This window comes from Engraulis encrasicolus, chromosome 14, assembly GCF_034702125.1.
Source record: "Engraulis encrasicolus isolate BLACKSEA-1 chromosome 14, IST_EnEncr_1.0, whole genome shotgun sequence".
Taxonomy (NCBI): domain Eukaryota; kingdom Metazoa; phylum Chordata; class Actinopteri; order Clupeiformes; family Engraulidae; genus Engraulis; species Engraulis encrasicolus.
Window position 1 is genome coordinate 33,959,243 of NC_085870.1, and position 27,440 is coordinate 33,986,682.

The 27,440-nt window shown below is 40.5% G+C and overlaps 2 protein-coding genes and 1 long non-coding RNA gene across 5 annotated transcripts in view; 1 reads left to right on the forward strand and 2 right to left on the reverse strand.

Moving 5' to 3' along the window:
* The window catches only part of LOC134462466 (uncharacterized), a 51,514-nt gene that overhangs the window by 4,512 nt on the left and 19,562 nt on the right, over positions 1–27,440 (forward strand). Inside the window, exons 2-6 of one of the 3 annotated variants that reach the window (XR_010037529.1) lie at positions 1,976–2,075; positions 2,338–2,447; positions 2,686–2,864; positions 13,190–13,309; positions 27,096–27,213. This is a non-coding gene — a long non-coding RNA (uncharacterized LOC134462466). Of the gene's footprint in view, positions 1–949; positions 1,157–1,975; positions 2,076–2,337; positions 2,448–2,685; positions 2,865–13,189; positions 13,310–27,095; positions 27,214–27,440 lie in introns of those variants that run through there. The other 2 variants (XR_010037528.1, XR_010037527.1) reach the window with 2 other exon arrangements.
* On the reverse strand, positions 4,901–7,597 carry LOC134462465 (red-sensitive opsin-2-like). The gene is made up of 7 exons (XM_063215506.1): positions 7,359–7,597; positions 6,871–6,996; positions 6,396–6,692; positions 6,031–6,199; positions 5,743–5,908; positions 5,408–5,647; positions 4,901–5,243 (listed from the first exon to the last, which is right to left on the reverse strand). Exons 2-7 carry the CDS (start codon positions 6,968–6,970, stop codon positions 5,145–5,147), a joined length of 1,071 nt encoding a protein of 356 aa, XP_063071576.1. The 5' UTR covers positions 6,971–6,996; positions 7,359–7,597; the 3' UTR covers positions 4,901–5,144.
* LOC134462460 (red-sensitive opsin-1-like) lies at positions 20,988–22,970 on the reverse strand. Its single transcript, XM_063215498.1, has 6 exons — positions 22,874–22,970; positions 22,395–22,691; positions 22,031–22,199; positions 21,743–21,908; positions 21,408–21,647; positions 20,988–21,289 (listed from the first exon to the last, which is right to left on the reverse strand). Exons 1-6 carry the CDS (start codon positions 22,968–22,970, stop codon positions 21,191–21,193), a joined length of 1,068 nt encoding a protein of 355 aa, XP_063071568.1. The 3' UTR covers positions 20,988–21,190.

Here is a 27,440-nt window from a genome sequence, read left to right on the forward strand (position 1 = left end):
CAATTGTTATTGAATGTGTTACGCGTTGGTCCTGTTTTAAAAAACGTTCTGGTTGCTTTGTTTCAAGACGTTTTTGCAAGCTGGCAAGGTGGCTTGTGGAGAAACGAGAGAGTGTTCCGTGTTTCTCGTGGAAATGCGTCTCTGATTGGCTCACTCCTCCTGCTCTCAAAGAAACGCGTCTCTGATTGGCTCAGTCCTCCAGCCTTGGGAGAGAATGTAATGGGAAACAGAGTCGCCACTTCCCCGGATGGTACTGCACTATAGGGGCGCCAACGGAGGCGTGCAGGCTCCATTCAGGGCTGTGCTCTTTCGACAGCGACCCCTAGGTGAGCTGTAGGCACGGAGCAACCGGAGTGAGCAGGCTTTATGTATGAGGCTTTGTGCTGTGTGTGTACCTGAGAGTAGCAACCAGCTGATAGCTAAGCTAAGCTATGTTTCGGACCACCAGACGTTGCTTGTTTTGAAAACAAGCAGAAAAAAATTACTCGACATGTTTTTAGATAAATGGGTCGATATAAACCTTTGTGGGCAACGCCTTCTTTCGACGTGACGAAACACAGAAAGGCTTTCGTGATTCGCTCGTTTCTCTGCATTATTGATGTAAATTGGGAAACACCGGGAAACACAGCCAGGAGAGTTGACGCACCGCTATGAGAGCCTTGCAAGTGAGTTTAACTTGGGGTGACCGTCCGATCTTCGAAAGGAGTGAGTAAAACTGAGTTTTATCGGAAGTTGGCCTTTAAAATAATGATGAAACAAATATAGTGATATAAATATAATAAAACACTCTTATGTCTCTTTTTATGTTGCAGATCAGTATTTTGTCAATATCTTGCACCAAATTTAGTGTAATGTAATTTCGCAATGTCAACTTTGCACACGTGCGCCTGTATGCCCTCTCGAGCGTCGCCGTCCACCACCATGGCTCCGGCTCATTGATTTGGTAATCCTAATCCGTGTTCAAAACCTACCACACCAGTCATGGACTATGCATATACAATAAATCAACAAGAATGAATACTAAGAAAAAAAAAGTTACCGCTTATCGGTGTAAACATCACAAAGAAGTCAACGAACAAATTACTCGACCTGATCGAGGCTATGGGCTAGGCCAAGGCTTAAGTCGTCAACTTCTTCTACATTTTAATTATGAAAGGTAGGTGAGTGTAAACCAATCGGACATAGACATCTTTGTGTAGAAGAATTATTTTTTTAATCAACTTTGGAGAAAAATATCGAAGGCATGCCGCCAATGCACGTCTCTGGGGTCGACTAGAATTACAATGAACAGAATAGAGATGGCCTGAAATGAAATGGTAAAAGCTGGCGGACATTTTTCCACAAAGTAATCCATTAAGGCTGTTCATCGTGCCTCATGCAGGATGGAACATGGCCTCACTTTTGTCACAGTCATGGTTGCTCATAATTTGTTGGAATCGTGATAAAATGTAATGGTAAAAATGTAAAACAAAATGCAAGTTAACTTAAATCCCTACAATTCCTGAAACAACAATTTCTAGATTTGGTATGCCATAATTTTCATGTAATAGTCTTTGCAACTTTATATAATTGAACCAGCCCACTACCATGATGACAACCACTGTGAAATGACCTGTTTACTTGTGAAACAGTCATTGCTGGGCACATATTTCAAATTAATTGTTTTAGTCAGTCAGTGCCTTTAATTCCCATAGGGAGCTGGTATGTGATGTGTCATTCTACCCGATGGCCCGATATACTGGCAATCAGATGACCTCTCCTACTGTTTTTTTTTCCCGACCAGCAGACATAGGCCTACTCCCTAACACAGACACTTTAGGCCTACTATCCAGTCATTTGCTGCTAAGGAGTTAAAAACACAACACAAGTGGCATTACAGAATAGCAGCAGATTCTTTTCTTTTCTCTACCCTTAACTCTCTCTCTCTCTCTCTCTCTCTCTCTCTCTCTCTCTCTCTCTCTCTCTCTCTATGTAGGTCTATTTATTTTATCTTTTGAGGAGGATGACAGAAAAATGTCTGCACACTTAGAACTCGCCTGGGTGGATGGCAGAGATCTCCTCCAGGGAACTTTTGGGTGAGTTGGCCAATACGAACAAGAAGAGGTCCTGGCTGGGTGGATGGATGGATTTGTTGTTGGATGTGTGAGATATGACTTGCCCTTCAAAGAACTCTATGATGCTTGGCGTGAATGTTGTAGGTTGGTCGTCATTGAAGCAGCATAGGCATGATTTCTTTGGCACAGCTTTGATGATGACAGCTTGTAACATGATAGGATCATGGCCTATGATGTTGGTAGGCTATAGAGATTTTTTTAGCAACTCTGCTCAATCTTTCAGCACACAACATTGGATATGGTCTGAACCAGCTGGTTTTCATGGGTTGATTGTGGCAGACAGAGTTAGACACACACACACAGTGTTTCTCACAGATGCTTCTGGAGAGAATGGTATGCAAATCCAAAGCTGTTCTTTTTGTGCCTTTGAAGTAGACTACCATGGAAAGCACTATGGTGTCATTTCACATGCCTCACATTACTGAAAGTTTATACATACATACATACATTATTTTACCTCACACATACATTTTGCGTAAGCATTTTATTTGCATGTGTGAGAGAAAATATTGTATGTAGTAGTCAAAATCATAACCACGATTATTTATCACGATTATTGTTTTTTTTGCAGATTTTTTGGAAAATTATAACAAGATGAAATATAACCAAGAATGAATTATATACGGGATGAGCAAAATAAAATGAATTGTAATAATTATGTAAAGGCAATAGCATGAAACTAGGTGGACAGATTTCTGGCCAGAAACACCAGCCTGTCAGTATGTTCTGGCTTCAAGGACGCTCTAAAAGGTAGGTCACTATTGCCACGATTAAATCACGATTTAAATCGACACGATTTCACGATTTTATAACGATTATTTTCGATTAAATTGTGCAGCCCTAGTATGCAGGCCATTAAAATTATTGCATTAAAGTTTTAGTGATGTGAGATATTGCAGAGGGGGCATCTCATACTTAAGTAACTACTTAGTCGTAACCGGGCATTGGAAGCAACAGTACAGATATTGTACAACTTACGATATTGTACTGTACAACTTTTTCACTGTCTGTTACAACAATTTGTACCCATAATTTGGAACTGGTTGTGAGAAGGCGAATTGAAAGCGATGCGCATGTGTGCTAAAATGGCAGTGCCCAGAGGAGCTTTAACACCACCCGAGGCCTCTGGACTAGATTATTTTTGAGGCCCTTCCGTACCTGTAATGTAGCGTCTGATTCCGACAATCTATAATTTTATTATGATTTCTAAAACTCTTTTATGTGTAAAGAAAAAAAAAGGCCCAAAACGCATGCGTTAACTAAAATACCCCTTTAATATTCTATATCCCGGGTCCTTTGCCGGCCCTTCCCCGGCCCTTCCCCGTCTCTCTTTCCTCACTCACTTCCTGTCACCACTCACCACCTTCACTGTCCTATCATAAATAAAGTCAAAAAGACACAAAAAAGAAATCGATTGAAAAAGAAAATAATTTCTCAATTTTGCAGCAAATAATTTTGTTGGGGGAGAGAATATAGCAGTTTTAGTTCCCTGTGTCTCTTCTCTTTGGGTCTCTGTGACTTCAACCAATGATGCTGTAGCAATAAATCCTGCTACCAGCAGCCACCAGATGGCAGCAGTGTCAAACCTGGTTACAAATCCCATATGCTGATCAGTCAGGTGTTACCTAGTGGTTGACAAAAGACCAACAAAGGTCGGCGTCTGCGCCTGCACTTATGTTGCCTTCACGATCTCGGGACCTCTCGAGACAGCTGACGATACTGCTCATGTGACAACCAAGTTCTGGACTTTGGCACATGAACGCCACTGATACTGGAACAATCGGGAATCATGCATGTTTTGTTTTGGTTCTCTTTTCTTTTTTCACCTCCACTTGAGCCTCCACACCCACGACATATCATTTTAGCTTAAGTAGGCTAAATTAAACAGTCAGAGACCAGCATTACTGACATATGTGCATCTGCAATTGAATGACATTAACTGGTGTTGTTGATAGTGATTACAAGATGATATTTTAGCATTTTTGATACTGTTTACATGGCAGTTGCTTGCATGGGCGCCATGTTGATGATGCCTGTGTCGTCACACAAGACATAAGCTCGGGAACTCGTTATATACTTCCGCCTGAGATCAACCTCGATAATTATGATACTACGGATATGATACTACACTGATACTATGGAGTGGAGAAACATGTAGCCTCAAGTTTGCTGTTCAAGGTTACTCTCAGATTTCTCAGATGGGAAGCTAATGAACTGCTACTCTCAGACTGAGGTTGAGCAGTACGTACTATGAAAATGCTGTGAAAATACGTAGTTTGGCAATGAAAACACTGAAGGGTCAGCATTTACAGCAGTTAATCCGCTCTGTGAGAATTCAGCAGATGAAAGTTATCTTTCTAAGAAGAGACAGAACTACATTAAATACAAGATTGGTGATATTTGCTTTGATGTGTTAAGCAAAACTAAAAGTAAGCCCCACTCAACTGACTAGTCCTCTTTTTGAGGTTATGGAAAGTTGCCAGTTCCCAGACTCAACTACATCATTTAACCACTGAACTTGAAATAACTGTTCAGTTCAGTTCCTGGATCTAAGCCTTGTACAAGGAATACATTTTCATAGTTGAAAATGAGAATTTGCCTTTTTTTTTGTCAAGCACTCAGTTTGACATAAGGCTACTGTCTCAATATGGCTACCCTGGTAAAACAAAGGAGTAATGGATTACAAAAATAATATATACAATAATTCTGATTGTTCAGCTAAGCAAGATATTAGAAACAGAGAGCGCAGTGTATCTGTGAAATTACGTCAAAGTCAATGGTTTTTAATGCAGTAGTATTTTTTATTAACGGTCACAAAAACAACTTTTTTTTCTTTTTTGCAATGCATTTAACTATATTACATGTCTCATACCCGTATAAATAAATGTACATTTGTTTTTCACACTTTGCTGCTCAACATTCTTGGTTTTTACAAATCTCATTTTTGTCATAGCATGTATCCGTTGGAATCCAGATAATAGCAAATCCTTAGATTGAATGAGAGGGGATAATGCCCATTATAAAAAAAAGTTACGATGGTGAAACAGAGGAGACTTCTGTTTTGGATGTGGACACCTCCGATGCATCATCACCTGCCTTGCCAAAGAGCTGCATGATACATGAGCGGAACTGAAAGACAAAACGTTTGAGATGAACTTAGTGCAAGTCTGGTAACTAGCAGCTGTTGTGTTATTCCGGTCTCTTGTAAAAGATAACGATCACAATAGCCCTAGGTTAATGTGAGAAAATATAATTCTGAAAAGTGTGTATTTTTGATGAGGAAATTTGCTCACCTGTTTGTTCATGAATACATAGATGATGGGGTTGTAGATGGTGGCGCTCTTGGCAAAGTAGGCAGGCATGGCAGCAGCCAAAGGATGGAATGCATATCCAGGGTTAGCAGCTGCGAAGCAGGCAAAGATTGTGTATGGCCCCCAGCAGGTGCAAAAGGCAATGATCATGACAACCACCATTCTGGACACCTCCTTCTCTGCCTTCTGTGTTGACTCAGAGTCCTTCTGCATGGCAGCTACCTGTTACACAACCAGACAGAAAAAACATTTAACCACAGTAGAAAATATGTGATTTCCAAGGGACAGTGAATATGGAAAGAAAGTCCATGACTTACAGCTCGGATGGCGTTCAAGACAAAAATGTAGCAGAAGACTATGACAGCGAGGGGCATGAAGCAGCAGGTAATCATCAGGACCACCATGTAGGACTGCACTCCGGGGTCCTCACTTCCACTGAACACATCTGGTCCACAGGATGTCTTCAGTCCATGAGGCCAATACCTGTCAATGACGTGCAGAACACCAGAGGTTATATGTGTCTGTTATACTGATGTGCAGAGATCACGTGAAGCACATGATGTTCATTAAAATGTAAAATTCAACAAACCTAAAAGGCAAGTTACCTGCTCCAGCCAAAGATGGGAGGTGCACACCAGATAATAGGCCAGACCCATGAGAAGATGATACCTGCAGCTGCCCACTTGCCATCAAACTTGACATTTCCAAAGGGTTTGCACACAACCACCCATCTTTCCCAAGAGATGATAGCCAAAGACCACAGAGCAGCAATACCTGTTGAGGTAGTTGGTCATGTATTACTGGAAATAGGACAGAACTATGACAGATAACTTCTAGACATTATTTACATAATTTTAGCAAGCACATTAGTATATTATGCTATGGATTTAATTATAGCTAGCCATAGACATTAGATGAAGGTAGTTTTTCGTAGAATATATCCCTTGGAATGTTTTACAGTATCACTTACCACAAACAGATACAGTGTAGCCCTCAAAAATGCACATGGGATGTCCAAGGATGAAGTAGCCAAAGATCTGGTTAATAACACTAATGGTGCTGGCCAGAAGTGTCTCAGCAATATCAGCGAAAGCCAGATTGACCAAAATCCAGTTAAGAGGATGGCGGAGCTTCTTGAACTTTGCTGTGGCCACAAGCACCAGGCCATTTGTGAATGTGGAGGCGATGACCACAATGATCATCCACAATGTAGAAATGTTGTACACCCATCGAGGTGCAATATGGTAGTTAGGTCCCTCAAATGGATCTGGAAAAAAGAAAGCAGAAAAAACTCAGTTACATGGCCTCATGCTATCAACTCAAAACAAAACAAGTTTTCGGAAAATATTTTCACCCTGCTGAGCGAGGTTCCGTTTTCTGTCACTCCCACTTTTACTATATTACTAATTGGTTTGTCTTGAAAATAGGTTGAAATATTTCCAAACCTTTTGTGTTGTTGCTGTTAGTGTATGCAAAGCCACCGGATTGAGTTACATCGTCTCGCCTCCTGGCAGCAAAGGCCACCTTTCCCCAGTCCTCTGCCATGTTAAAGTGATCTTTCCAACTTCAAGCTGCTTAAAAAAGACAGATATTTAGAGCAGTGGCTGTCAACCTTTTTTGAACAAATGCCCCCTTGACATCATCATAAGCATCCCGACGCCCCCTTGACCTCATCATAAGCCTGCCAACGTCCTCCTTAGTATTGAAAAATAAAATAGACTAATGCCCCAAAATAAGCCCTCCACCCACTCGGCATCCTTCTCAACACCCCCCTATGGTTCTCCAATGCCCCCTGGGGGGCTGTAGCACCCCCGTTGAGAAAGAATAATTTAGAGTCATATCCCTAAAGTTACCATTGTTCTAGCCACTTGTCTCTAAAGTGATAGGGGACCGTCTAGTAGGAATTTGAGGTTTGTCTTCAGCTGCTGCTTACCTCTGATTGAAGTGCAATGTGTTTCCCTCTCTATGGTCGTCCTGTGTCCTCCCAGGTACAGTTGTGCACTTGTTCGTGCAGGATGGTTGACCAACAGATTCAGGTAGCCCTTCATTTTATAGTGATTGTGCATCTTGCGTCACCCAGATTTGCAACAGCGGAATACAAATTAAGGTCAAGACGTTAACAAAGTTGAGTTGAGCCACAAATTAACCCAGAAATACAATCAGACTCGCACAAACTCACACACACACAAAGACTCAGCCGCCAATCCGCCAATGCACATGCATTCACGGCCACACCCACACACACACCCGCTCGTTAAGTTAATTGGAGAGCCACAGCTGAACCTAGAATCCCTCTAATTTCTCTCTGCATTCTTCCTAGTGCATTTTTTGTTGTTGTTTGTTGTCCTCTTGTTACTGTCTTTTGTCACTGCCATTGTGTTCTTATAATAACAACACTAACATTGTGTTCTTATAATGATTTTGCATTATTAATTCATAGTGATTTCGCATTCTTTGTGTACATATCCCAGATTGGTAACAGCCATGCACAATTTAAGGTCAAGACTTTCAAAGCATAATTGAATCACTGCTCAGTCAAGTACACACATGCACGCACTCAAGTACACACACACACACACACACACACACACACACACACACACACACACACACACACACACACACACACACACACAGGCCTGCCTGCAAACAGGCTTGATCTCAAATCCATTAACAATTCCCGAAAACAGACCCAGTCCTTGCTGTGATTTAAGGCTAATCCCTTTTGTCAAGATTTAGAGTAAATTGTCTGACCTTGCAAGAACTCTCAATAGTAGGGGCTCTAAGCCAAGAAATCGTTACGCGCTGGATAGAAGCATATAATTCGGTACACGTGTTCCTTGACTGATTTGAAGACATCCTAGAAGGGGTGCCCCTTGAAAAAAAAATTTCTACCATGTCATATACAATATGTCATGTTGGTAACGCATTACATTGTTATTACATGACATTTTACTTAACTGACAATGTTAATATAGTCCGCAGAAGAGATGAAGCAAGGGTAGCCTGCTAGACCAGATTGATAAAACTACAAAATGTACATAGTGTGAAAGTATGGGTGAGTCTGTGCTTACGTGCTTGACAGCATGTAACATTGTGAACGATTTGAGAAGATTCTTGGTCTGAATTAAAATGAGCATTGCCAACACTAAAACTATGGTGAGAATAGACTGCTGCTAATGCTCGATTTGAATGGGATAGTGTCAGTGCAAGATGCCCTAGGTAGCAGGTTCTCCATCCTCTAATTTCCATAACAGATATACGTATTTTATTTGTATAAGAGAGGGTAAAGGACAGGACCTTTCCATATGTATGAAGAACCCCATAAGATCACCCAATTCTATATTTTTACAAGTGCATATTGTGAGAGCATTTCAGTCATCTTTAGAATGGCATTACAGATTACTCAATATAGGCCTACATGTAGGCCACAATATGGCTTCAGTTCAAATTAAATGGGAATGATTTCTTAGTGTATGTTGAGTAAGAAGACAGAGATAAAAAAAAATTATTTGCAGACAAGTCCTCACCTAGTACTTGTGTCAAAAGTTGTATTAGTTAGCTCAGTAATCATTGAGTGCTTAAACTGCTATCAAAACTGACAGCTGATGGACAACATGTACTGTAGGTCTTTTGCAACCCTTACTCACAGGAGAAATATCTATATAGAACAACACTTCTCATATGGTATATACTATGAAAGTAAATCATTACCTGGACTCATTTTCTTGATATGCAAGGCACATAAATAGTCTGGGCGGAAGAATAGTCGATCATACCCCGCCCCCCAAACAAAATGCCACAACACTTTTTTTAACCTTCAAGATTTTGAGTGGTAACAGTAACATAACTCATTCCCACTACACCTTTTTGCATAATATTGTACATATCCTCAGAATGCTCTACATCAGTGGTTCTCAAAACTTTTGTGTGAAGTACCCCCTGAGAAAATATTGAGCTCTCCGAGTACCACCTTGACAACCAACATTAGAATATCGCAGTAAAGGCCTTCCATATTCACTTTTGCCAGTCAGTACAGGAGAGGTTCATAATGGCATTCCAAGTACCACCAGAGATGTCTCAAGTACCACCAGTGGTACGCATACCACAGTTTGAGCACCACCGCTCTACATGTTTCAGTTCTATAGTTGTACTGTACAGTTCAGTGCAGTGCAGTGGAGTGTGCAGTACAGTACAGTAGCATACAGAATGGTGCAGTATAATAAAGTACAGTAGAGTATAGTACAGTACAGTAGCATACAGTACGGTGCAGTACAGTACAGTAGCATACAGTACGGTGCAGTATAGTACAGTACAGTACAGTACAGTAGCATACAGTACGGTGCAGTACAGTACAGTAGCATACAGTACGGTGCAGTATAGTACAGTACAGTACAGTAGCATACAGTACGGTGCAGTACAGTACAGTAGCATACAGTACGGTGCAGTACAGTAAAGTAAAGTACAGTACAGTACAGTAGCATAAAGTACGGTGGAGTCTAGTTAAGTACAGTACAGTAGCATACAGTACGGTGCAGTCTAGTACAGTACAGTACAGTACAGTAGCATACTGCACGGTGCAGTAGAGTACAGTACGGTATATCACATTACAGTACAGTACAGTACAGTACAGTACAGTATAGTAGAGTACAGTACAGTGCAATACAGTAGAGTACAGTATAGTCTTATAGACGTTAGCCCTCCAAAGCCAATAGGATTTCCACATGCTGTTGTTTTAAGTTTTTGAAAGACTATTTTAGTAGCCTATGTGAGAGAGGGAAGGCAGGCAGACATGTTTTAAACAAAGGACCACACCCACAAATAAAAAATAACGAGCAAACAATAAATTAAGTGGTTAGGTAGCCAACATGTCATCTAGAGTAAAGCCAAAAGTAGATGGAAAAACAGACATGTTACCATTTTGCTCTTTTAAAGAGCTGTCAATATACTGTATGTATGGTGTATTGCATATTGATTATTCATAATTTCCTAAGCATAAATGCCCTTATAACTCCATTGTACACTTAGGACTGTGATATACATATCTGAACATTAATCAGCATACATTTGTCATTTGACAGCTGTCACTGACACTTGACATGATGTACATGTATTATTGACTTGATTGATATGAATATATTTCAGTTGGACTCCTAGGGTTAAATCATTTAGGGGGTCCTAAGGAAGTAGTAGTAGTTTGTGTGTGTGCGCGCATGTGTAAGTGGGATTAAAATTATTTTTGCCATCTTTATCTGAAGAGCAGACTGAGTGTCTGAACCTGCTAATGCTAGCATGCTAACATTGGGACAGTTATGTGTGGCCCAGTTCAAGGGTTTATCTCTTCTCCCCTAAATTTTCTAACCACAATTTTCTTTTTGGATGTTATAGATATGACCCACTGCAATTTTTTAAAACTCTTAATGAATGTTGGTTCAATAGCTAAATGCCCAGAAATGAGCTCTCAATTGTAGAGTGATCTCATTCTGACCATGGTTTTTATGATTTTCCTCTTTTTGAATCTAAATAAGACATATATAACATTGTTTTTATGGTAAGTTTTGCACATATTTTCAAAGTTCAGTTTGTATACATCACACACAAATAGGTGGATTGGCCCATAACACCATTATGTCCAGGCAGTACAGCATTTTACTACTATTGGCTGGTTTTGGGCAGCCATTTTGGATTTACCACATAAAAATGACCTTAATGACATTGAAATTTGGGGCACCCCTTCTGAAATGATGGAGAACACCCTAAGGAAAGTCTACACCGATTTTGGTGCTTCTATCCAGCGCGTAACGATTAGGCCCTTTTTGGACGCTAAGAGACCCAGCTACAATAAACCCAACTTGGGTTGCTCTACTCTACTCTACTCTACTCTTGCAATTCATTAATTTCTTTCTTGTGTTACGTATAGGTAGTTATCCCTTTTGGCCCGTGTATACCAGGCGCTACCTACGTGACCCAGGTAGCTGGGGTGGTTGAAGAAGTTTCGCCATGAATTCGCTTTATTCACTCTGGACGCGGCATTGACATGTTTGATTCAACTAATCACATAACAGCCTGGGACATTCGTCGATATGAACGTTCCAATTGGTTTTCGCCGAACCGCGTCATAGTGAATTCGCTTAAGATTAGCTTGAGTTTAATCGTCAAAATTCGCTCTAGTCGCTCAAGAAGCTTCGCTCCTGGCAAATTCACTCTGGTAGCTTTATTCGCCTTCCCTCCATAGAGAAATAATTACTTCCGTCGCTCTGGTCGCACAGTTCGCTTTTGGTGTACACGGAGCTTTATAGTGTTGACACACCATGCATGTTAAAATGCTTTGTTTTTCAACATCATCCGTATTCCATTGGTCCAAAATCAGTGATAGATTGACTACAATCCAGTCGAAGGCCTACCAGGCAACTTTGAATATTTCTCAACCATATCTCAGGAGGTTCCCATAGAAGCTCCTTTGTCTATTTTACTTCCTTGCTAAAACTGGGACCATTGCATACATGCACAAACCATTTTCATATGTACTTTGTGTATCCCGAATATGAGGCATATCCCAGTTATGATCATATTCAGCATAAGGTGTTTATATGAGCACAGAGTGTTATATCCCAGTCTACATTCCTGGCCATTATAGAATTATCTTCAAATGCGTGTAGCCTGGACACCAGCAACAGCGTTCTATGGGAAGCCCCTGTATTCTGGATAAAGTTCTTACATGCGTCAGTATCCTGACATCTGTGGGAATACTCCACTTTGCGTATCCCGATTTTTCAAAGTCCCGAATAAGGGCTTATCCGGGATACTGAAGTCGGGAAAAGGTGTTTATATGTTCAAACGCAACTTCGGGATACTTAATATCCCGATAATATTCGGGATACTGAACGGCATGTAAACGCACTCATTGTTCTCCCAAATGGTGTCAGGAAAATAAGCATGGTATAAAATAGGCTACAGTTGGTGTTTTATGTCTTGCAGTGTTTGATGAGATTGGTAAAAACCCTGATACAATCCTGATAGGCTACTGCAAATACAGACGACTCTTGTAGTTCATGAAATAGGGTTAAAAAAGGCTCAAGAAGATGCCCCTATTCACCAGATGTCTTGTCACAAAGAAGATTAACCTTAGATCACATACCTGGCTTTTTTTTCTTTTTAGATGTGTTCATTGTGTGTTCATTGATCCTCCCTCAATTATAGGTTCAATTAAAGGCTCAATTCGTTGAAAGCCTTAATTGGCCTCAAATTTAGAACTGCTGTTGTCCATCCTGGTAACACATGCTCAATGACTATAAAACAGGCTTTTTTCTTTTTGGATGCGTTCCTAAGACAGTGTGTGTGTGCATTGATCCGCCCTCAATTAAAGGTTCAATTATGGGTTCAACTCCTTATCCTAGAAAGCCATAATAGGCCTTAATTTTGCAACTGCTGTTGTTAGTCTGGGTGACACATGCTCAATGACTATAAAACGGCAAGACAATGCCTCTTATGCATTTACCTGCCTCCCTACACCAACTAGTTGAACGGTAGCTGAGGACAGGACATGACAGGGAAACACATAGGTCGAGGTAATATGAGCTGAAGACCTGACCTGTCCTGAAGACTTTCTTTACTTAAAAAGTTGCTTGTCAATAAAGATAATTCTCACTGCAAGAACCGTTAATGTAGGCATATGACTGTGTTACGTCGCTTTGGTTATAAAGCGTCTGCCAAATGCAATGTAATGTAATGTAACGAACGGCTCACTCTCTTTTTTTTAAACAGCTTGAACTTTGGCTGATCTCTTCAAGATGCAAGAGGATTGAGGAACACATTTTTTGCTGGCAGGAGACAACCTGAAATGACTGGGGAGCTTTGTGTACACCAACAGCAACAACAGTTAAGGTTGGAAATTATTTAAATGTGTAGTGAAAAAATAAACTATCCACTGCAAATGTTATGTAGTTGCTGAGTTAGAGGGCCTCACTGGTTTAGAGGGTAGTCAGATGTGAAGCTGATGGAACACTCAGCAGGGGAAATGTGATTTTAATGCAGATTTTGGTAATTGAACAACAACAAGCTGACAGGGAAGAGAAACAGACAATAAAGCTTCATAGATGGCGTGATCTGTTAGGACATTTGGGTTATGGTTGGGGTTGTTTTATTTTATAGTATAGAGTTGGATTGGGCAAAACTAACCATCCACCCACTATATCCCATCCCATCTGCCCTCTACACACTTTGTGTATTGATTGAGACCCTCATTCCTAGTCCCCCCCTTCCCTCCTCCCCATCTCCCCTTCGTGCGAGAGGACTAGGAGTGAAGGTATCAATGCATCGAAGTCGAAGTACTCCGTGTGTGGAGCCCTGTTGCACGATATGCGTCGTTTCCACGAAATTAAATTAATCTAAACTGAACGGTAGTGGTGTCGTCACAATAAAGCCCCGTTTTTCGTGGTTGGGCCACACTTCCATGGCCAATGCAAAATAATCTTTCCCTTATCACTTTTCTGTCGGAATTGGGCCATCAATCTTAAATCAACCACGAGTCGGACAGCCCATTCAAATGCATTCGCCGCGGAAGTGTGGCCCAACCACGAAAAACGGGGCTTTATCGTAACGGCCTCACAACCGTTATAGATTATATAGATTACCGTTATATATATTATTATCGGTGATTCGTGGCCACGTGACGATATAGCGTGCGATACAGTTGGAATGTGTTACTGCGCCTGTCATTACAGTGCCATTTCTTAATCTAGGTAGAAAATCGCCACGTTTCATTTTGTGCAACAACTAGGGGTGCGTCCGAAGACGAGGCAGGTCAGGAGGAGCTCATCTCAGGTCAGAGATGAACACACTTTATTATTGAAACACGGTGGACTGTTCCTTTAAATGATGGTACCAAATGACAATAGTGACCAGGCATTTGGTAGGTGCAGACTGTTGTTTTTTTCGCCATTCTACCTTTGCTTTAAAACCATCTACCGTATCGGCTGAAAATCCTGCATGTTCTTTTTGAAGAAAAGTCGGAGAGCATGGCGTCCTTTTCCAATATCAAATGCATTTATTTGCCAAATACAAAGTGCCATAAAGCATTTTACAGAGAACTCTGATCTCTGTTTGATCATCTTGCCGAACCAACAAGCAGTCTGTCCCTTTGCATGACCAGAGCTGAAGTACCTTTCCATACAACATGTTTTTATAATAACCCAGTTATACAAACACTGACGTATTACTAACATATTAGTAACCCAGTTATACAAACACGAACTGTGCTTTTTATATCTAATCAAGTGTGTCTGTGTGCGCAATCAATCAGTTCTTCCAGCTCGTTCCAAGGAACACAATGCCTTCTTGCTTCTGTCTCCTGCATCCGTTATCTGTTAGATATTTGTTAAACTCACACATCCACATACGTATATAATGATAAACAACATGGACAAACACACATATCACAAGCCAACAATAATCCTTCCACCTTATTCAAACATAGCTGAATCATGACACACACACATGGATAAACAAAATTAATTCTATTTCATTCATACATACTGACATACAACATAAAAGACTCTGCTATCCCGTCTTCATATCATTTTGTCCAGTACAGCAAGTGTCATGTTAAATAGGCTGTGAATATTTTAGTGATGCAGTCAAGTTAAGTCAAGTGTACTTTATTGTCAAAAATCTATGTAACAGGTTTAGCACAGAAGTTTGAAATTGCGTTTGACCAGTCTCCAATGTGCAGTTTAACTAAACATTTAAATAAGACATTGACAATTATCTCTCTCTCACACACACACTTCTGTCACTGACATTAATGTTATGTTTATTTACAATTACATTACATTACATTTAGCTGACACTTTTTTTTGTCCAAAGCCACTTATACTTATTTTTATTGGTTACAGTCCCTGGACAGTGTGGGGTCAGGTGCCTTGCTCAAGGGCACCTCAGCCATGGAGTGTGGTAAGAGTGGGATTTGAACCTGCAATCCTCTGATCTAAAGCCCATCTCCTTAACCACTAGGCCACTGCTGCACAATATAGTGATTGTGCATTCTACATCATCCAGATTAGCAACAGCCATCCACATATTTAAAGTTAAGATTATCAAAGCACAATAACATCACACGCACGCACGCACACATACATAGGCCGGACTGCAGACAGGCATGATCTCATACTGTATATCCATTAACAGTTCAGAGAAGAGAACAGGCCCAATCCTTGCTGTGATTTAAGGCTAATCCTTTTTGTCAAGATTTAATTTACATTTAATTGTCTCACCTTACAAGAACTATGACCCTAACAAACCCCATTTGTCTCTTGTCTGAACTATAGGTAGTTATCTGTAAAAGTTTTGGCACACCATGCATATTTAAATGCTTTCTTTTGAACATCATTCCTAGTCTTTTGGTCCAAAATAGCTGATAGATTGACCAAAATCCAGTCGAAGGCCCACTAAGAGATTTTGAATATTTCTCAACCATTTCTCAGTAGGTTCTCATTGAAGCTCCAATGTCTATTTTACTTCTTGTTGCGTAATAATCAAACAAACCCAAACAAAACCTTGCTAAAACTGTGACCGTTGCATACATGCACAAAAAATAATGTACGTAATTTACATAATTTAGGCTACAGTTGGTGTTTTGTGTCTTGCAGTGTTTGGTGAGACTGATTTTAAAAAATCTGATACAATCCTGATACAGGGCAGGCATCCCATTTTTAGGGACAGTCCTTGATTTTGTTTTTTCTGTGGTAAAGCCATTTATGCGAAGCTTTTAAAGGTCTGTACACCCTAATTAGTGTCTTCATATACTAGAAACTCAAAAGGCAATGAAATGAGACTAGAAAAAATAATGATTACACTGATCTGCTCTTCAGTCACAACAGAAGAATAAAAACCGTGTCAAACAGTTTGTATTAAACTGTATGCTAAGTGCTGTTCCAAAATGACTATGGCAAATACAGGCAGCTCTTGTAGTAGTACATCAAATTGGGTTCAGAAAGGCTCAAGAAGATTAGCCTGATTATCATCGACTTTCTAATCTCTTCGAGACTTGGTCTGACCAAGAGCATAACAATTAACATGTTCAAAAAAGTATGGTTTACCCACCTCCCTTAGTTTGCTAATGGTTGCTTGTTCCCTGACAAGGTGGGAGGAGTTCCCGTTTTTTCAGGAGCTCAGAATCGTGTTTGTATTGTTCTTGGCCTGACTAGAGGCAACACTGAAGGTGTGGCGTCACTAGGAGGGCACCGTCTGGCTTCAAGAAGAGGCCCCCATGCACTGGATTTCTAGTCACAAAGAAGATTAACCTTAGATTACATAACTGGCTTTTTTCTTTTTGGATGCGTTTGTCAGACAGTGTCTGTCTCTGCATAGATCCTTCCTCAATTAAAGGTTCAATTAAAGGCTCAATTCCGAGTCCTTGAACGCCTTAATTGGCCTTAAATTTGGAACTGCTGTTGTCCATCTAGGTGACACATGCTCAATTACTATAAAACAGGCTTTTTGTATTTTTGGATGCGTTTCTCAGACAGTGTGTGTCTGCATAGATCCTTCTTCAATTAAAGGTTCAATTAAAGGCTCAATTCCGTTTCCTTGAAAGCCTTAATTGGCCTTAAATTTGGAACTGCTGTTGTCCATCTTCTAGGTGACACATGCTCAATGACTGAAACGGTAAGACGAGGCCTCTTGAATCCATTAGCCTGCCATCCTACACCAACAAGTTGATCAGTAGGCTAACCTACCTTATGATTCATTCCTGTAATTGATGAAGGTTTCATATACTAAAATTCCTTAACCATGATTTAATAATATAGTGTGTAGGACTCTGCTTGTTAATACACATTAATGCATTGTACTATGCATTAATAAATGTCTATTCATCACCCTTATGAATATGCATTTATAAGCCCGTAAACAGTTTGCAGACGAAGAAGACAAGTAGATGAAGCACATGGAGTACTGGAACCATGTCCTGAGGTCTGATGAAACCAAGATAAACTTCTTTGGTTAAGATGGTGTCAAATGTGTTTGTGGGCAACCAGGTAAGTAGTAAAAAGACAAGTGTACTTTGGCTACAGCACAAACGATTGCTAGGCAGTAGACTGTTCATAAGGGGTTTCTTCCAGAATCAATATGGCGTAAGGTTCTAAGCTGCATTACAGTGGGTTTACATACAGTGTCCAATCTCGCCATCCAACCCCTGCCTGCAGTTCACCTATCGAGCGCTGTCGAGACAGCGCAGCCCATAAGGCTGGCGCTAATAACTGACAATTGTGCTCGCTGTCGGCTGAAACTTGACAATATTACTGTGGGTTCTGAGAAACCAATGTAGAATTAAATTAAATGTACAATCACCTGGCAGTTATGTCCTTCTGATTTCTTACAGCTTTGGCATTTATGAGTCGGGCTCCGCTAGCATCTTGCTAACAAGCAATGCAGCCGGCCGACCAATCCAAACGCAGTGTGTGAAGCCACTGGTGACTTAATATTGTCAATAAAGACGTATTTTACAAAGATTTTATTTTTAAACATTCAAACTAAGTGCTGTTTGGGGAAAATAAAATGAAAAGTAAAACATGATACCAATTCTCTCCCAAAGCAACGGCAGCATCTGTAGTTGAGCTCCATGGGACCCCATTCATTTCAACAGCCTCTGCGCTCCTTGGCGCTCCTCTGTGCTGCTTGGATGACGCCACTTAGTGGACTGTACCACCCGGAAAAAGTCGCGAGTTCCCTCTCTCGTACGTAACATTACACCCATTTAGGAGACTGGAATTGATCCCACCTTGTTGCATTGTTGACCCGTATATGAATTTAAATCTTGGTTACCATATTGAAACCTGATCCCATCTTCTTGCATTGGTGAGGTACAGGTATAACAATTTGTTTATGTCATGGAGTGGTTTGGGGCTGTGTAAGGCCTTGACCTGCTGCAAGTATTAGGGGGCTTCAGTCCTACAGCTACAGAGCTGCAGACCTTTTTTGGTGTGACATTATTCTTCAGTGTCACATGAAAAGATGTTAGTGAATATTGGCAAACATGTGAGTGGTACACTCACTTTTGTGAGAAACTATATATAGTACAGGTACATACTTTTATATATGATTTCTCTTCATGGACTTCATTACATCTACTGATGATTTTCTTACTTACGGGGATGGAAATATTTGACTGCACCTCAAGTAATTTCATGTTTAAATTCAGATTGTAATGGACTTTTGGTGCCGAATTTCTTGAAATAATCCTGCAGCAGTTGTTGGGGGTAGAGAAATAGCAAGTTTGGTTCTCTCTCTCTTTTGGGGTCTCTGTGATGTCAAGCAACCATGGCCACGCAATAATTTCTGCCACCAGCAACCACCAGATGGCAGCACTGTCAAACCAGGTTACAAGTCCCATATGCTGATCAGTCAGGAGTGACCTAGTGGTTAGGGAGGCACTCGTAAGATTCTGAGGGTTGCAGATTTGAATCTAACCCTTTCCTCTCCCTACTACACCTCCCGGCCAAAGAGCCCTTAAGAAAGTCACCTTTCCCCACATTGTTTGAAGGGACTGTAAGCGGCAGCTAAGTGTAATGTAATGTAATAGCTCCATCTGTTGCTGAAGTTGTTGCCAGAACTACTCCAGGCCGGTCTAGAGGCATTATGTGGTTTTCCAAGTTGACTTCCTGAAGGCACCTGCTTAACTTGTCGTGACAGTGACCCCTGTACGCCCCCTGCTCTTGAGTAATGTGACAGAGGGTTCTGCACACTGTTTATTCTGTATAAGCTCAACAAAAAAATGCAGTTCTTTATTTAACAAACAGCAACAATCAGTAAACTGTTGGACCGAAACGTTGTTGTTTTTTTTGGTGCTTACCCAGTGTGCAGACCACTCTCCAGCTTATCTTTTACCACTGTCTGTTACCTGCATTACTGTTTTTATGGATACACACCCTATCTTCCAAATGCTTTCTGCTCTTGGGAAAAGTTTGGATGGTTTGAATACTCTTGAGGAAGACAAGGCACTGCATCTTGGCTGGACTGGGGTCTCATGGGTCTGCCTACTTAGCCTGCTATCCCCATGCTCTTGGCAGTGAAACATGTAGACCTTAAGTTTTTATTTCAAGGTTTCTCTCAGATTTCTTAGATGGGAAGCTAATGAACTGCTACTCTCAGGGGTCTTACACACCAGGGCGGTAAAGCGTTGCGGAACGGCCGCGTTTTTTACCGGCGTCGGTGAAAATACATTGAAACATATCTGACCTTACACACCAACCGGCGGTTGTCTAGCGTCAGCGGCGCGGGAGCCGGCTCCGCGCCATGCTGCATTTGGAAAATAAAACTTGAGCGTATTTTTCACGCCGGCGACCGGCGGTGTCTCATTCAAATGAATGGCAAAGTAGCACGCTAGCTTTGGCTGTGGGGAGGGTTTTGAACAGGACTGGCCGCGCACGCCGACGCTGAAACTAAGCCGAAAGACCGCGTTCGTCCCGCGACCGTTCCGTTTGGCTTTGGTATGTTTGACCCCTTAGACTGAGGTTGAGCAGTGCATACTATGAAAATACTGTGAAAATACGTAGTTGCGTGTAGGCCTTCAGTTTTTGTTTCAAGGTTTCTCGCAGAGAACAGATTTCTCAGATGGGAAGATAAATTAACTGCTACTCTCAGAGTGAGGTTGAGCAGGACGATGAAAATGCTTTGGAAATAGTTTGGCAATGAAAAGACTTAAGGATCAGCATTTACAACAACTAATCAGCTCTTTGAGAATTTAGCAGATGAAAGTTATCCTTCTTAAAGGAGAAATCTGGTGTAAAATGGCTTAAATAGTGTTAAAACATGATGCTGAGAGCTAACTTTGGCCACATACATCACATCCATACTTGCCCTGCATTCAGAATTTCACAGCTATTTAGCAGATACTAAAATAGTGCACAGTTAGTTTAGATACAGGGTCACTTTTACAGGCCTTGCCTTGTAGACCTTTGCCGAGCGTCGCCATCTTTGATTAAGTCGACCGATGAGTACAAATTAGGATAGGAAATGGCAAGATAGAAACAGACTGAAAAATCAATTCTGTGGAATTGCATGGATTCTCGAAGCTGCTTAAAGTTAGCTCTCAGCATCACATTTAAAACTATTTAGCCATTTCACACTGGATTTACATATACATATATTATACATTAAAAACTACATTAAATACAAAATTGGTGATAATTTCTTTGAGGTCTTACACAAGACTAACAGTTAGCCCCACTTGACTGACAAGTCCTCTCTTTGTAGAAGTTATGGAAAGTTGCTAGGCACAACTACATCATTTTAACCACTGAACTCGAAATAATGCACTGTACACTTCCTAGATCTAAGCATTGGACAAGGAGAAAAATAGATAGTAACATGGTAAAACAAATGATTAATGGATAGAAATAATATATTGGAATTCTGATTGTACAGCTAAGCGATATATTAGAAACTGTAAGCACAATATGTCTTTGAAATTAGGTTAAGACTAAGCCTTTTTTTATGCAGTAGTAATTTTATTAACATTTTCAATTTACTGAACATATCAAAGAGAAATTTTTTTTTTTTTTTTTTTGCAATGCATTTAACTATATTACAAAGATATCATACCTGTATAAATAAATATACATTTATTTTTTACATGTTGCTCCTCAACATTCTTGGTTTTCACAAACCTCATTTTTTTGTCATAGCATATATCCGTTGGAATGCCTGACCAGACAATAACATATCCTTAGAATGAAAGAGAAGGGAGAATGCCCATTATAAAAAAAGTTATGATGGTGAAACAGAGGAGACTTCTGTTTTGGATGTAGACACTTCAGATGCATCATCACCCGCCTTACCAAACAGCTGCATGATACATGAACGGAACTGAAAGACAAAAGTTTGAACTTAGTGCAGGTCTGGTAGTTATGCAGCTGTTGTGTTATTCAGGTCTCTTGTAAAAGATAACGATAACTAGGGAGGTGTGTATTTTAAATTTGCTCACCTGTTTGTTCATGAATACATAGATGATGGGGTTGTAGATGGTGGCGCTCTTGGCAAAGTAGGCAGGCATGGCAGCAGCCAAAGGATGGAATGCATATCCAGGGTTAGCAGCTGCGAAGCAGGCAAAGACTGTGTATGGCCCCCAGCAGGTGCAAAAGGCAATGATCATGACAACCACCATTCTGGACACCTCCTTCTCTGCCTTCTGTGTTGACTCAGAGTCCTTCTGCATGGCAGCTACCTGTTACACAACCAGACAGAAAAAACATTTAACCACAGTAGAAAATATGTGATTTCCAAGGGACAGTGAATATGAAAAGAAAGTCCATGACTTACAGCTCGGATGGCGTTCAAGACAAAAATGTAGCAGAAGACTATGACAGCAAGGGGCATGAAGCAGCAGGTAATCATCAGGACCACCATGTAGGACTGCACTCCGGGGTCATCACTTCCACTGAACACATCTGGTCCACAGGATGTCTTCAGTCCATGAGGCCAATACCTGTCAATGACATGCAGAACACCAGAGGTTATATGTGTCTGTTAAACTGATGTGCAGAGATCACGTGAAGCACATGATGTTCATTAAAATGTTCAATTTATCAAATCTAAAAATCAAGTTACCTGCTCCAGCCAAAGATGGGAGGTGAACACCAGATAATAGGCCAGACCCATGAGAAGATGATGCCTCCAGCTGCCCACTTGCCATCAAACTTGACATTTCCAAAGGGTTTGCACACAACCACCCATCTTTCCCAAGAGATGATAGCCAAAGACCACAGAGCAGCAATACCTGTTGAAGTAGTTGGTCATGTATTACTGGTACTTTGACAAAACTATGATGGATGAGACATATAGAAAATAATTTGCATAATTTTAGCAAGCAAATTAGTATATTATGCTCTGGATTTAATTAGCTATCCACATTGGAGGAAGGTAGTAATTGAAAAAAGGTATCCATTGGAATGTTTATAACACTATCTCTTACCACAAACAGATACAGTGTAGCCCTCAAAAATGCACATGGGATGTCCAAGGATGAAGTAGCCAAAGATCTGGTTAATAACACTAATGGTGCTGGCCAGAAGTGTCTCAGCAATATCAGCGAAAGCCAGATTGACCAAAATCCAGTTAAGAGGATGGCGGAGCTTCTTGAACTTTGCTGTGGCCACCAGCACCAGGCCATTGGTGAATGTGGAAGCGACGACCACAATGATCATCCACAATGTAGAAATGTTGTACACCCATCGAGGTGCAATATGGTAGTTAGGTCCCTCAAATGGATCTGGAAAAAAGAAAACAGAAAAAACATGGCCTCATGCTAGGACACTCAAAACAAAACAAGTTTTTGGAAAATATTTTCACCCTGTGGAGCAAGGTTCTGTTTGGGGTCGCTCCCACTTTAACTATATTACTAACATTTGGCTTGCAGCAGTATTTTGAAAATAAGTTGAAATATTTCCAAACCTTTTGTATTGTTGCTGTTTGTGTACGCAAAGCCGCCTTGAGTTACATCGTATCCTCTCCTGGCAGCAGAGACCACCTTTCCCCAGTCCTCTGCCATGTTAAAGAGATCTTTCCAAGTTCACACTGCTTAAAAACAGGTAGTTGCTGGTGAAGGATGGTTGACCAACAGATTCAGGTAGCCCCTCATTTGCCAATATATAGCGATTGTGCATCTTGCGTCACCCAGATTTGCAACAGCGGAGCAAAAATTAAGGTCAAGACCTTAACGAAGTTGAGTTGAACCACTAATTAACTTAAAATACAACCACACACACATACACGCGCACACGCACACACAAACACATACACACGCACAGCTCTTTTTACTGTCTTTTGTCACTGGCATTAATATTGTGTTCGTTTATAATGATTTTGCATTATAATTTATAGTGACTACCCATTCTAATCCAGATCGTTAACAGCCATGCACAATTTAAGGCCAAGACCATCAAAGCACAATTAAATCACTACTTGCACGCACGTGCGCGCGCACACACACACACACACACACACACACACACACACACACACACAAATAAACACGAACATGCACACAAACAAACACACACAGGTCTGCCTGCAAACAGGCATGATCTCAAACCCCTTAACATATTTGAAAACAGACCCAGTCCTTGCTGTGATTTAAGGTTAATCCTTTTTGTCAAGATTTAGAGTAAATTGCCTGACCTTGCCAGAACTCTCAATGACCCCAACTTGCTATTAACCCATTTCATTCTTGTGTGAAGTATAGGGGTCATTCTACGAAATCGGTGCCTTTACGTCCCAGTGATATTGGTGTAAAATAATTATAAATTGTACGTACAGTATGTCCTAATAAAATAGCAGGTTTTGGATAAATATTGAAGTAAAAAAACTTGAAAAAATATTTGGAACATTTTTAAAAAGCTACCCTGAATACTGCAATACATGTCCCAGTGTGAAAACACAAACTTATCAATTAAATATAGTGAAGAAAATTCTTAAAAATAATTAAAAATATACACTTTTCGTGGAGTTTCATATCCCATACATTTTTGTAACGTATTTGTAAACGTGAAAAAATGATAATATTTTATTTAAAATAAGCACTGTAGTCATGTCCCCTAGTTTTTACTAAGTCCTGTTACCTTAACATATTGCCGCTCTGAAATGTTTGGGATTTTCCTCAGTAGCAGTAAGTTTATGTGCAAATTGACCTTGGATTGATACATTGACCTCTACAATGGTACATTTCATGTTTTTTGCCAAACACCTCCTAACTCATTCATGTTACCAAGTTCCTGTTATCAAGGGATCATTCCTGTTACTAAACCATTCACTCAAACATGTTAATTTTGGAGAAATGTACAAGGTATTTCTAGACAATAGCAGTCATTTTATAGTAAATAAAGGACATTACAGGATGAAAGCAGAGGTGATGGTTCATCTTCCTTTCAAAATTCGTCTTTAGATATCCCATGTATTTTGGTAACAGGACTGAGGATGACACTTTGACACTAGGGGTGTAACGTTACACAAAAATCCCGGTTCGGTACATACCACGGTTTTAGGGTCACGGTTCGGTACATTTTCGGTACAGTATATGGGAACAAAATAGAAAACTATTTTCTTCCTCAGCATGTTGTTAATTTCATCAAAATATTGTCAAAATACAAATGAAAAAAAGAAAATACATTCAACCTGCTACTTTGGGTCGGAGATTTCATCAGTGTAAGAAATGGTACTTTCTCCTCAAGGTTTCCCAAAGAACAAGCCTCTACATCTGTTTTTTTCTTGCATTTTCTCTCAGTGTTCTGCACGAGCCTCTGCATGTAGTAGCAGCATAATGTAAAAACATGAACCGAGTAGCCTGTTACTCAACCTTTCGGTACTTGGTAAAGCACTGTTCGATTCGGTACAGGTCTTTTCGGTACAATACGTCGGTTCGGTTCGATATCGTTACACCCCTATATGACACACACATACACATACACATACACAGACACACACACAAACGCACACGAGCACACACACACACACACACACACACACACACACACACACACACACACACACACACACACACACACACACACACACACACCAACTGCAATTAACCAATTTCTTGTGAGAAGTTTTATTCCTAATAGTTTTGGCACACCATGCATGTCAAAATGCTTACTTGTCAACATCATCCATATTCTGTTCGAAATCAGTGATGGGTTGACCAAAATCCAGTCGAAGGCCCACTAAGCAATTTTGAATATTTCTCAAGGTGCTCATATAGAAGCTCCTTTGTCTGTTTTACTTCCTGTTTCCGTACTAGTCAAACAAACCCAAACAAAACCTTGCTAAAACTTTGACCATTGCATACATGCACAAAAAATAATTAATGTGTACTGTGTGTGAAGTGAACCCTGATATAATCCTGATACTGTGTCAAACATCAAATAGAGTTCAAAAAGGTTCAAGAAGTTGTCCTCATCCGCCGGATTTCTTGTCTCAAAGAAGATTAGCCTGAGTCCACATAACTGGCTTTTTCTTTTTAGATGTGTTCCTCAGACAGAGGAACGGTTCAATTATAGGTTCAACTCCTTATCCTTGAAAGCCATAATGGGCCTTAATTTTGCACGCATGCAATGACTATAAAACCGCAAGACAAGGCCTCTTGAATGCATTTGCCTCCCTTCCTGCACAAATAAGTTGAACAGTAGCTGAGAAGACACATGATATGACAGGGAAACACTTCAGCAGAGGTAATCTGAGCTGAAGACCTGACCTGTCCTGAAGACTTTCTTTACATAAGAAGTTACTTATCAATAAAGAGAATACTGACTGCAACAAGCGCTAATGTAGGCATATGACTGAGCTTGAACTTTGGCTGATCTCTCCAACATGGCAGAGGATTCAGGAACACATTTTGTTGCTGGCAAGAGACAAGCTGAAATGACGGGAGTGTGCCTTTATGTGCTCCAACAGCAACAACAGATTAGGTTTGAAATTATTTAAATGTGTAGTTAAAAAGAGAAACTATCCATTGCAAATGTTAGAGGACCTCACTGGTTTAGAGTGTAGTCAGATGTGAAGCTGATGGAACACTCAGCAGGGGAAATGTGATTTTAATGCAGATTTTGGTAATTGAACAACAACAAGTTTGACAGGGAAGACAAACGGACAATAAAGCTTCATAGATGGTGTGATCTGTTAGGACGGTTGGGGCTATTTTATTCCATAGTATACTGAATCACAGTATATACATATTGAATGGGGCTAAACAAACCATCCACCCACTACATCCCATCCCATCTACCCTCTACACACGTATTGTGTTTATGCCTCTGTCTACAGAAGGTGCCAGAGGAACACTGTCGTCCGACCTTGTGTGCGTCTGTGAATCTGTCCAGCCATCATAGGTTTTTGTTACTGCAATATCTTTTGAATGTGTAGATGGATGTTGACCAACGCATGTGCTGTATGAAAGGTACATGAATTGCGAAAGCTTGGTGGCCAACAGATTTATTCAAGATGGCTAACTTAAAACCTAGATATTAGAGGCAATGCTTTGTTGTTTATTTACAGCCAATTTTAATTGTTTTTGGATCAAGGTCAAGTCAAGTAATGTTGCTACTACCTGTTAATATCTCTGAGAGAGATCGAAAGGAGGCCTTAGGAAATGCCTACTTGGCCTGTTGGCCTCCTCTCCCCCTTTAAGGACAATAAGCCCTGCATTCGTTTGACGCCCAGATGAAGAAGGCCAGAATGCCGGTTTGTGTTGTTAAGAGTATTTAAATAAAGGTTACTATAATGAAGACAATAAAGCTTTTTCATTTTGGGAAATGAGAGTGACTTAAATTTTTTTCTTTGTTCAAAGTTTTCCCTTTTAAAGAGAACCTCACATACAGTTTATTATTTTGTGTCCAGGAAGTGCTCCTAAAACAAGCATTTTGCGGATGTACAGTACCTTGTTCCTTTTTGTAGGCTATTTTCTACATTTGGTTTATACTGTTTATTTATGATCGATGGAGACTCGGACTGTAAACTAAATTCCCCATTGATGACACAAATAAAGTTTTCTGAATCTGAAGCCGAAATTGTTTTCTGATCATGTGCGTCGATAAAGTAGACAATAATGTCCATTGTGCTGACATTAAGTGTGATAAATGTGGTTGTGTTGTACGTTTTTGTTGTGAAATATTTCTTGTAGATCAAACCAGCCAGGGTTATTGGGAGCTGGTGGGCCTTCCCTGTGTAGATGATGTTCTATCTGATTTGGCCAGGAGAAGACTGCTGTACTAATATTATGCACAACGTTCAACTGATTGGTAAGCACAGCTGGTTTTATTAGATAAGATAACAGCAACCAGGGCCTTGGTGCTTAGAAGCTATACTGTGGTCTAGAGAGCCATATCCGTAAAGTGACTACTGTTCCAGCCAGTAATGTCTACAAGTCATGGATAACTAACCTGAACTTACCTCTAAATGAAGTGTAATGTGTTTCCCTCTCTTAGCGCATTCAGGCCAACTGAGAACCGTGCCGGTGCCCGTTCCT

Bases quoted from the DNA above. Each gene is read 5' to 3' on its own strand.
- LOC134462465 (XM_063215506.1), bottom strand. From the start codon at position 6,970: ATGGCAGAGGACTGGGGAAAGGTGGCCTTTGCTGCCAGGAGGCGAGAC. The intron at 6,200-6,395 runs GTAAGTGATACT...CTACCTCAACAG, and splicing joins CTACACTGTATCTGTTTGTG to GTATTGCTGCTCTGTGGTCT. The intron at 5,244-5,407 runs GTGAGCAAATTT...TTTGTCTTTCAG, and splicing joins ATGTATTCATGAACAAACAG to TTCCGCTCATGTATCATGCA.
- LOC134462460 (XM_063215498.1), bottom strand. From the start codon at position 22,970: ATGGCAGAGGACTGGGGAAAGGTGGTCTCTGCTGCCAGGAGAGGATAC. The intron at 22,200-22,394 runs GTAAGAGATAGT...CTACTTCAACAG, and splicing joins CTACACTGTATCTGTTTGTG to GTATTGCTGCTCTGTGGTCT. The intron at 21,648-21,742 runs GTAAGTCATGGA...GTTGTGTAACAG, and splicing joins TCTTGAACGCCATCCGAGCT to GTAGCTGCCATGCAGAAGGA.